At 36.3% G+C, this 11,768-nt stretch overlaps 1 protein-coding gene across 1 annotated transcript; it reads left to right on the top strand.

The window, feature by feature from the left end:
* Positions 1–8,548: 8,548 nt before the first annotated feature.
* On the top strand, positions 8,549–9,520 carry LOC129077982 (olfactory receptor 6). The gene has a single exon (XM_054582604.1). The coding sequence runs from the start codon at positions 8,564–8,566 to the stop codon at positions 9,518–9,520; it is 957 nt and encodes a 318-aa protein (XP_054438579.1). The 5' UTR covers positions 8,549–8,563.
* The last annotated feature ends 2,248 nt before the right edge of the window (positions 9,521–11,768 follow it).

Here is an 11,768-nt window from a genome sequence, read left to right on the forward strand (position 1 = left end):
ATTGTCTTTCTGCTTAAATTAAGGTGAATTCTATTATCTGTAACAATCATTCTGGGAAAATTATTATGTATCCTGAACCTTGTTTTTTTTTTGTTTGAAAACTGCCAATACTTATAACATTTTATAGAATTGTTAGAAGCATTAAATTAGATAACGTGAAGTCTTTCGCACATAGCAGGCACACAACTGATAATGTTATTCTCTATTTTCTGCAAAGAATTGCTCTTATGTATTCACAGATGTCTTTATGGCTCTACTGATGACAACCTTCACATTTTTTCAGAGATGGCCTTAGTCATTTGATTTACTGGGATGTTTTGGGGTAAAAAATTAAAGTTTAGAATAATTCAAAAGTTTCAGGCATGAGAGACTGAGTGTATAGTTTAACTAGTCCCTAAAGCATCTGGAATTAATCTAAAATTCCAATGTTTCAGCTCCTGATAATAAAATTAATCAAATCAGTGAATTTTATGACTATTGAGAAACAGAGTTCTTTATAAGTATACATGGAAAATATTATATAAACCCCTACATTAGATAGATGATGAAATTAACCAGGTAAATAGAATAACTATTTTTCTGTTAAATTTTATAATTATTTCATCTAATTTTATTTTTAATAAAGTAGTAATTGAATGAGTAAATTGATATACTGTTTATAACCGTGTTTAATAAAAATAAATTTACAAATAAAAAACTATCTTTTTTCTTGCTTTTGAATTTCAGTCCAGAAAATAAGTTCCCATAAATGCTTTAAAGCACCCTACCTATCAACATACTTATGTTTGTTGTGTTATCTCTAAAAGAAAGGCATTTAACAGAGAACTAAGAAAATCTCCAAATATTGGACAATAACCTTCAGCTGCTGTAACCACACTTGTTGTTTTCAGAGAGAGTGATATGCAGAGGCGATGTTACAGGCAAAGACACATTCTGTCACACTTTATGTCTGTGTTCTCAATCTCCTCATTGGTGAGCAGACCTGGACCAAATCTGAGACACAGGTCATTTCTTGTTCCACTGGCCAAACTCTTAGGCTTTGAAGAGTCTGAGCAGTCTCCTTATACCTTCCCCCAGACCCACAGTCTAATCATGGCCCTCATAGTCTTACCACTCTGATAATAAAACTATGACAGGAGACATGGAAAGATTAAATTAGAGGAAAGAGGTTTTAATCTCATGCTTAGTGTAGAGATGCCATTAGTTACCTGCTCCATGCATCCTTTGCCTTGTCTCCTGCCCTTGTCAACACCTTTGCTTTGAATCCTCACTTGGTTTCTTTTTGGATCGCTAAGAATGGGCATTCCTCCTTCTAAACCACTTCCTCAAGTTATTCTCAAAAACTATTCACATGAGACACAAAAGAGAAGAGAATGCAAAATGGCCCACAGGAAAGAGCCAAGACAAGTTTCCTTAAAAGGTAAAATAGCTCAAATTGACTATTATTGAACTTTCTTAATCCACCAAAGTTTGATTTCCTAGCTCTATGAGCAGTTGTTTATCTTTGTAGTACTCTTCTCTCGAGTGGAGGGATTGGAGAGAAAGTTGTGCTCCTGCCTAGAGCTTAGTATGTACTATCAACACTGCTAACTCATCTTTTGTGTATTTTAATCCTCTCACCAGCAACCCCTCCACATAATAGTAATGCTTTAAAGTAACAGGTTATGAGTATCAATTACTTCCCAGACAACCAGAAAGAAGAAGGAAAATCAAGACTTGAGACTAGTATTAGGATCAATCACCAGGGTGATTTGCCATAACACTATTGCTGTTCTGTTTCTTCATCTGATAATGATCTAGTTTTATCTCTGTTGAGTCTTAGGGATCACAAGGGAAATTTCTCTAACTTCTTTGTCATTTTTGCCCTTCAAAATCCTAGAGCATTTGTGAATCAGATCTCCAAGGATATGTCTTTTAAAAAACAGTAGTTGTCTCTACTAAGCAGTGGGCTCATTAACTCCTGGAACTCTTCAGCTCTCAGTTCTGCCTGCATGAGAACTGTGGGAGGAGTCAACACACAAAACCCACCCACGTTCAGAGGCAGAGAAATAGAGAATGAGAACGAGAGAGAAGGGTGGGAGCGAGAGGGAGGGAGAGAGAGAGAAGTGGGAAAATATAACATTGAATTAATACAGAGAGAAAAACTATATAAAACAGAGAAATCTCTCCCATTTTGGGCTCTTATCACCCCGCAGGGCATTTAACAAGCCAAAAAGTAAACTTTGAATTCTGAATTTAAAAGTGTAACCATAAATATGAATTGAAGTGATGTTGCATTTTCTTTTAATCAATAGCAGAATAATTTTTCATTTCTCTCTAAGCCATCTGGACCCCAGAGTCTTTCCTAGCTGATAAGAATCACAAAATCATGAAACTCTTGATTTTCACAGAGAAGCAATTTTCCAAGATGTAGTTTAGGCTATTTTAATGTCTCTCCTTTTTCTCTTTTCACTTTTATTTTATATAGTTTATCTGCAACTCCTTTTAGGTGGGAAAGCTGAGACTCATGGCCATATTCTCTGGAACACCTCTCCATAGATCTGACCACTGGACAACTGAAACAAGATCTCTAAGCCTGATTCAAACAAGATGATCTTCACCCTCAGATCCCTAAAGATAAATAAATATAAAGCACTATGGTGAGTCATTTAGTATTAACTAAATATCACAAATAATTTGCTTGTTAAGTGCCAATCATCTATCAGGAATTGTGCTAAATATTAGAGATAAGACAGATAAGCTGAGAATAGAATACAATCGGTATTTTTCAAGAAATCCACAAATCTAGTAGTGGTGACAGGTAAAAAAATGATATATGGTATCATGATATGATGCTCTAAGCTCCAAAATGTTACAAAACTAGATAGTTGGGTGATGTGCAGGAAGTGGTGATAGTGGGGGTGGTTAGAGGTAGTTTAATAGTGAAGATGAGTATGAACATGCATTTTCCAGGCTGCAAGAGTTAGAAAGAATTTCAGACAGAAGACAGTATATGCAACTGCACAGACAGGAGACTCTTGTATTGGAGAACTTCAAATTCTTTAGTGTGACTTTAGCTTGGGCTGAATATCTGACAAGAGAAGACTATTAGGGTATTAGGAATGTGGAGTTCCAATCATGAGGCACCAGCTATGCAATGTAAATAAGGAGTCTAGATGAACAGCAGCCACTGAAGGATTTGAACTAGGAGTCAAGGTTTATCTTTATTTTTTAGCAAAATCACTGAGTCTGGAGAGAGGAATACTATTTAGTGTCTATACTTATTATCTTAAACACACAGTAGACCTTTCGCCACACTCCATTGGGTTCCAGCCCCTTGCAGGGCATGCCTCCTTTATCTTCACTGAGGCTTGAACTTTTGAGTTTCTTTTCCATTTTACCTTCCACTCTAATTACAAAAAAACCTCTCCCATTATTTGCACTACTCTCCTTGTTCCCTTGCAACCAACTCTTTCTTCCTGAGAAAACCTATTTCTCACCTGTACTATCTTCCAAATAATACACATCAATTTAGTCCCTTCTCTGACTGAGCCCTTCCTTTGACTGAATCAACACTCTCATCATAATAAAAACCTTCAGAGTAGGGAAGTGGGCAACAACTGGATGGAATACAAGTCAGTGGTTGGATCGCAGGTCAATGTACGGTGGGGGAGGTCATGTAGATTCTGACTTTATACATATATGAGGGTTGAGGTAAAAAAATCCAAATATTAGAAGGTCTTGACTGTTATATACACTTGGGGAGCAAGTTGCTTATGGAAAACAACTAAACAAATCAGGTTTTGGAATGTTAGATTAATTGCAAAGTCTCAGATTGGGTGTAAATGCTAAATTCAAAAGTGAGGAGTTTAGACATAGAAGATTGGAATTAAAAGGAAAATTGATTTCAGCATGTGGATCAGAACCATGGACCAGGATAGGTGGTGAGATGGTAAAGAAACAGGGAAAGAACAGACTATGAATTTATGGTGGCAGTGAGCAGAGAGAGGTGGGAAGCAATTCTTAAATAAGGAGGACTTTAGCATAGTGGAGAGTATAGAGATAGAATCTGCTGGAGACTGACAGTATTAGGTTATAATACCATCTCTGTCAATTTTTACTGGTATAAATAGAGCCAAGTTATTCACCTTGTTATCTGTAACGTGGGACCAATAATATCTGCTTTATTTGGTTGTTGTGAGAATTAAGTGAGATATAGTATGGAAAGAACCTGTACAAATTCTGCCATATGACAGGTACCCAGTAAATGATGAATATGTTTATTCTTGGAAAGATTATATAGGCAGAGGTAGAGATGAGGATCAAAAGATGATGAAAGCCAAGCAGGAAAACTGGGTGTCTGTTCAACAGGGAGAAAGTGTAGGACAGTAGTCCCAAGTGGCCCTCAGTCATGTACCCCCAATGGTGGGGTGTGTGCAGAGATCGAGGTCATGCCTGAAGTTATAAAATACTAACAACTTACTCAAATTTTCAAAAATATAATATCAATCCAAAAAACCAAGGAAGCTCGGGTAATATTAAATAAACTGTCAAGGAGACTTCTCTTGTTTTCCACATGTGGTCAGTGTGACAAGAGATATTGTCAGATGTTGCAGGACTCACTGTGTTTGAAATGGGAAGAATTAGTAAAAAGTTATAGGAAAAAGTGTGAAGAGGGCTAATTATATAACCTCATCCTTAAACCTTGTCTTAATTCACACTATCAATTCTTTCTAATCAAAATGCCAATTATTCTATTAACTTTTTGTGTCTTTACTCTGTGCCTTTGTATTTGCTGTTTTCTCTTTTTGATATTTCTCCCTGCTCCAAAACTCTACAATGCTTCATTTCAGTTTAAATGGCACCTCCTTGGTGAAAATATCCCGGGCCCCTCAGGCAGAAAAGAATTATTCTCTACCCTGGGCTCCCAGTATTCAATATTCTATTGTGATGCTTATTACATAATATTCTAATTCTCTGTTCCCTTGTCTGCCTCCTTTACTAGACAGTTCCACTGTCTATTTGTTGTGGTGTTTTCCTGGTAGGGTTAAAGGTATGGGGGCTGGTGTGAGGAGAGGGTTCAGAGAGGGGAAAACTAAAACTAGCATTTTAAAGGTGAGAAAGATCTGGATATTACCAGAAAGATAGCGGCAGTAGAAAGGGAACAGTCAAAGGCAAGGAAAGAAAGGGATTGATTGATTGTACAATGTTCTAAAGCAGATACAAAAATGTGACCAGTAAAGAAAAATCATTTTTAGGAAGAGAGATTAAATTGACCATTTTTAAAAGTTATAGAAAATGACTCTGAAGAATCTGTTGGAATAAGAACGATCTGCTAGGAGAATTCTTAAAGCATTAATAAGATCAAGTTTTTTAATGGCTCAAAACTTTCCAATCCACTCAGAGCAAAAGGCAACATGACTGCAGTAGCTTAAAAGGACATGGTGATCTGCTCATCACCATCTCCCCCACCCTTTCCTTCTCCCACTTCATTTCTCCCTTCCATTTACCGTGCTCCAACCATACTGGACTAGTAGCTGTTCCTCACACTGTACCTCGCCTTAGGGCCTTTGAACTACCTATTCCTTTTGTCTGGAAAGCTCTTCCATCCAAAATCCAGATGGCTAATGCCTTCTTCATGATTCTGATCAATGAGGTTTATCCCAATCAGCTATTTAAAATACGAACCTGCCATTACTCCATGCCCTCCTGATTTTCCTTGACTGACTCTATTTTCTCCATTGAGTTTATCAATTCCTACATTTATATTTTTATTGTATTTATTCAAAGTCTTGAGAAGGATTGTATTTACAGCTTCTACCCCTCCACTGGGGTATAACTTCTTAAGATTAGAACTTTTGGGCTGTTTTTGTTTGTTTTGTTCATTGAACTATTTCAAGCATCTAGAATAGTGCCTGTCACATAGAAGGTGCTCAGTGAATATTTATGAAAAGAATGAATTTAATACACAGAAAAAGATGGGATTTCTGATAGATGAGTTTTCTGAGAAATGAGATATAAAGCAGATAGGGGGACTGGTCTTAAATGAGAAGTAAGGAGGAAATGAGAAGAGATGTGAGAAGGCAAGCATAATGATTTGGTTGTGGGAAGTTGAATGAATACACATCTCGTAGTCTGATTTGTCTTTGTAAAATAAGCGGTGATATTATCTCCTGAGATTTGGAGGAGGGAGAAGGGCAATGAATTGGAGAGCAGAGGCAAGAATCTTTGGGAAAACTGGACAGTGACTGGATTTAAAACGGTGTGGGATAGCCAGACATCGTTTGTGACCCAGCTGACCAAAATTTATGGTGATAATCATCTGTCTCTTTTGTGATTTTTTTTCTCCAGCAAAATCTGGGCTCAGCTACCTAGATGCAGATTTTTAAAATCTACCTCTGAAGGTAGTGTTAGGACTTTCCTCACATGCATCTTTCTTATGGCTGTAACTAACTGGACTATAATGGCTTTGTTTTATCTCCTCAAGATTTTGAATGTGGACATCTGACTTTTTCATCTTTATATTTTCAATATGCAATGTGATGCCAGTCCCTCCAAAAAGTATTCAGTAGATCTTTATCTTAATCACAAATGGCGCTATAAATCTGCATTCATAATTTGTTGGAATTTTCTAATTTTTTTTTTTTGACTCTTAAGGGAATTGAAGTTTAGATAAGTTGAGGTTTGCTTCATATTGTAAAGTTAGTAAGAGATAAAACAGGAACTAGAATTTAGGTTTTCCAATTATTTGTTGCAGTGGTCTGTAGTTTCTTTCCTTTTTTTTTTTTTTTAATGCTTTAGGACATTCTGAATATTGGGACTCCTTTTGTCCATATTGAGTCTCTTATTATGTTACTCTTTTGTTTTCTATGATTCCTGAAAAATAAGACAAGAATGAGTATATATTCAAATGTAAAAATTCCTTCATAAACTTGTTCCATAACTGTTCAGATTTAGGCTATGTGCTTCCATACTGCCTCATGCTTGGGCAAAAATGACCTGATAAGAGATGAGTGAAAATTAATTAAATGATAATTCTGTTTAGTGGAGAAAGAAGTTAAATTTGAGTTCTGGTTTACTGTGGCTATTTTTCCAACACATATAGCCAACTACTTTATTGTAGGTCTGGGAGTTTAGGCCATTAATTATATATAAATCAGAAATAATAATTAACATTGAGGAAATTCCACATCTTATTCTTTCCTGTTTCCTAATTCTGTGTTTCCATTTCCAGATCATCTCTTTTGGACTCCTTAAAAAGTGTGTTTCCCATGTTTTGGGTTCACTTTATTTATAATCTCAAGGTAACTTCTATCTCTACTTTCCTCTTTCTTCTTTCCCCACTTGTGAAGAAAGTTTTTTTCTCCTTAGATCATATTGTGCCCTGGGAAGCCCAGGATCCTTCTGTGTTGTCATATCTCCAGATTCCCCACTTCCAAGGCAGTTCCTTAAATGCAATTTGTCTTTAAGTAATGTCAATAATAAGGAGGAGTTTCAAAGTCAAGGAATAGATAGCATTAATCAAGTAACACTTCTTCCTGCAGTATAATGTCTTTGACGAAGAAGTAGATGAATGCAGAAATTAATTTGGGATGAAATGTGAACTTTTATATACATATACAGTATATATATAGGGTGAGCAATATATATAATAGTTTAATTATTAGTAATATATAGAATAGTTTTATATAATATATATATAAAACTATATTATTATTAGGAGCCATTGAAAAAGTTAAGATGTATTTAATTATTCTAAGAGGGCAGACATTTCTTTGTTCAATTTTTTAAAGCCATGATCCTGAAAATAGGAAGAAAGTTGTTAACAACCTTTACCCATATTTTTCAAAAGACAGCATAGCTGAGGAATAGGCTGGAGTTGGCAATTCTCCTGCCCAGAAGGATCTTTTTCCAGTTAATATCCTGCTTTCATCTTCTCCAGATTTTGAACTTCCCTGCTTCCCTGCCCAGCTTCCTGGACCATCCTTGGCCCTTATCCCAGTCATCACAGTCTCCTTTCTTAGAGCTGCCCCCAAAATCTGGACATATGCCAAGAAGGAAAGTATCTCCTCCTGGTGCTACTAAAGGCCTCTTTCTGACCCAGATCTAGAAGCCTGAACCCTGAATCTGACCTCATGATCCTGCTTTAAGACTCTTTTTAAAATCAATTATAGTTGACATACAATACCGGAGTGGGAAAAAGTAGGTTTATAGGCATTCGTAAGGAAAATGATATAATAATTAAGAAATAATAATACAAGAATAAACTCTCTATTTTGTGTACTCACAGCTGTAAACCACTTTTGTCCCACTCTGTACATTAGTTCCAGGTTTACAGCATAATCATTATTAACTTTGCTTCTGTGGTGGCTTTGTTTTTTCAGTTCCTGTTCTGACAGCTGATTTTCCAGAGAGGATCTTGTGGCCTCTTGTGACTGTCATACTGTAGGACTGGACTATGGCAGTAGGGTTCAGTTTAATGATAAAATATCTGTTGCCTAAGGGTTCCTTGCTACTAATGTTGATCTCAGTCTTCAGTCTGGTGCTGTTATCATTAAATACTTTGTATTTTGGTGTCCTAACTATGTGGAAGAAAAATATCACTCATATTAGTGAGTTCATCCTGGTGGGTTTCCCCGCTTCCCCTTGGCTTCAGGTTCTGCTCTTCCTCTTCTTCCTCATCACCTACTTATTTGTGCTGTTGGAGAATTTAGTCATCCTTCTCACTGTATGGGTCAATGTGTCCCTGCACAAGCCCATGTACTATTTTCTGGGCACCATGTCCTTTCTGGAGACCTGGTATATATCTGTCACAGTCCCCAAGATGTTGGCTGGATTCCTACTTGGCCTCAATACAATCTCCTTCTTGGGATGCATGGCTCAGCTCTATTTCTTCCTCTCACTTGCCTGTACTGAATGTGTGCTGTTGGCTGCCATGGCCTATGACCGCTATGTGGCTATATGCTGGCCTCTTCGATATCCACTCATGATGACCACTGGATTTTGTGTTCAGCTGACCATCAGTTCCTGGGTAAGTGGCTTTACCATTTCCATGGTAAAGGTATACTTCATCTCCCAAGTTGCCTTCTGTGGCAATAATATCTTGAACCATTTTTTCTGTGATGTGTCTCCCATCCTCAAACTGGCCTGCATGGACTTTTCTATGGCTGAGATTGTAGACTTTGCACTTGCCATCGTCATCCTTCTGTTTCCTCTCTCAGCCACTGTCATTTCTTATGCCTTCATTGTATCTACCATCCTGCACATCCCCTCAGCCACCGGGCAGCGGAAGGCCTTCTCCACCTGTGCCTCTCACCTTACAGTGGTGGTCATCTTCTACACAGCTGCGATATTCATATATGTTCGACCCCGGGCCATTGCTTCATTTGATTATAATAAATTGATCTCAGTCATATATGCAGTCTTCACTCCCATGCTCAACCCTATCATCTACTGCCTGAGGAACAAGGAGGTCAAAGATGCCATCAGGAAAACCATGGCAAGTGGTCAAGCCCTTTTCTTGCCAGATTCTCCTTGCTGAAGAAACTTAGACATTCCTTCTCTTTTCATCATTTTACTGAACCTCAAAAAACACCTTCATTTGTTGCAAGTCTGAAATTATAAAAATTACTGACACAGTACAATAATTTAAGGATAAGTAGCCAGATAACATAGAAAATCCCCTTTTCTTTTAGGCCTTATTTTGTACTCCCTTTTATAACACAGTGAGTGGAACAATCAGAACTCTTAAGAGACATACCTGGGGGGATCAAAAAAAAGAAATTATCTTTAGAGAGTGGGCACCTTATTGTACAGGCTTCCCCCACTACATGAGTGTTCTAGGAACCCATCTGTATTAGTGTCCCCCTGGCATTGTTGTGAGAGGCTGTGTTTAGCTTCATTAATTGTTTTTGAAGACTCTTTTCAATACATTTGCCCATTTCTGATGGGTGATTTACAAGTGCACCTGCCCATATCGTGCTGAGTGTTCAGTGTTTGACCATAAATGGCATGACCCCTGTGCCCTATCCTCCCTATTCACCTGATCTCTCTTGAGTGACTTTTTTTTTGTTTCCCTGGATGAAAAAAGTCCTCCAAGTAAGCTGTTTTGCTGATGTGGAAGTGGTGAAAAAAAATGGCAGAAGCACTAAAAAGCATTAAAATCAATGACTTCGAAACCTGTTTTGAGCAGTGGAAAAAACATCTCAATAGGCGTATTGCATCAAATGGAGAGTACTTCGAAGGTGACTGAAATTTAAACATGTTAGTATACATACACAATTTTTTACAAATAAATTCTGGGTTTCTTTGGGTCCCCCTCCTTGTAGATTAGTAAGAGTTAAAGAATAAGTTATTCCTTAATTAAGATTTTATTAAGAAATAATCACTTGTTATCCAACTTTGTAAGAGTTCTATTTGTGAGATTTTTCCATTTCGATTTTGCTTTGTTTTAAAAGTCCTCTCTGTCTTATTTAGAGAACACAGAGAGGTTCTGCTATAGTTGATTTCACGGCTCTGGCCTGTTTATTGCTTCCAAGGGGGTTGGAGGACTGGTTCCTTTTATAATTGATTGACTATGCTGATATCTCATTTTAATTATTGTTTGGAAATATAGAAAAATATGAGAGATAAACTTTCAAGTCTCCTTTATGCAAAACTTGTCATGGCAGAAAGAAAAAACATTACACATATTTGTATATATATGTATATATATAAAAAATATATATGTATAGAATATAAAAGTTCCAATAAAAGAAGGATGCTAAAGCATGAAATCATATATGTTTATACATATAATTATATATATATAAAATTTTATGCTTTTGTTCTTTTCCTTTGTTGAGATTTCTATATATATAATATTTTTTGGGGATGAAGTAGTCAGAGGCTGAACTCTAAGCAAAGTTAGTGGCAATTCATTGAAACCCATTCCTTTTTAGGTAAAGAAAGCATTGGCATTGGTAACACACTAAATACTTTTTCCTGGATGGTACTTAGCTTGAAGGTATAGGATTTTCCTAGGTTTCCCAGAAGATCCTCCTTCTCATTTGTTTTTATTTTATTTTGGAAAAGTGAAGCAATATCCTAAGAAGTAGTATGCTTTCCTTTAGTAACTATAAAATGATAGAAGAGCAATGGATTCTGTCTGGCTCAGCAACAATATTGGATGAGTCAATTAAACAAATATGGTTTGCCAAGAGTTTAAAGATAACAGAAATACTAATTCACCCCAACACTTCAGAAAACGCATTTCATAAAGTTAAATTAGGTTATTGATTTATATACCATGTTTTCTTTGTTTTGATTTTATTTACCTTATAACTACATGTCTTTCCATTTTGTATTAAGTTTTTATGTAAGCCAGGTAAGATTGATTTAATTTGGTTTTGTATAGTTTAAGATAATTTACAAACTGATAGTTTCCAATTTATCTAAACCTATTGTATATTCTCCTGGCCTTCACTACTTTCAGCCTAACCATTGCATGTTCCTAATGATAGGGACCATTTTTCTTTAGTCAAAAAGTAGTGTTATGGATCATGACTCTCACATAGACACTAAAAATAATAGATATGCTTTGCCTTGAATCATATAATGTCTTATCTCAATGCTAGAACTTTCTAGTCTTTTCATAAAAAGCAGCAGTCTTATGCTGTATATATATCTGCTTTAAAATCTTTATTAATCACTAATGGACAATTACTGCTAATTTGAAATCTCACAAGATCAGTTTTAGTCTTAAAATGCTTTTTATTTAGAGCAAAAAAGGAAAAAAATGATGGACACAA

Source organism: Pteronotus mesoamericanus, unplaced genomic scaffold, assembly GCF_021234165.1.
Source record: "Pteronotus mesoamericanus isolate MK-2021 breed Mesoamerican mustached bat unplaced genomic scaffold, CSHL_Meso_final contig_1189, whole genome shotgun sequence".
In the NCBI taxonomy this organism is placed as follows: domain Eukaryota; kingdom Metazoa; phylum Chordata; class Mammalia; order Chiroptera; family Mormoopidae; genus Pteronotus; species Pteronotus mesoamericanus.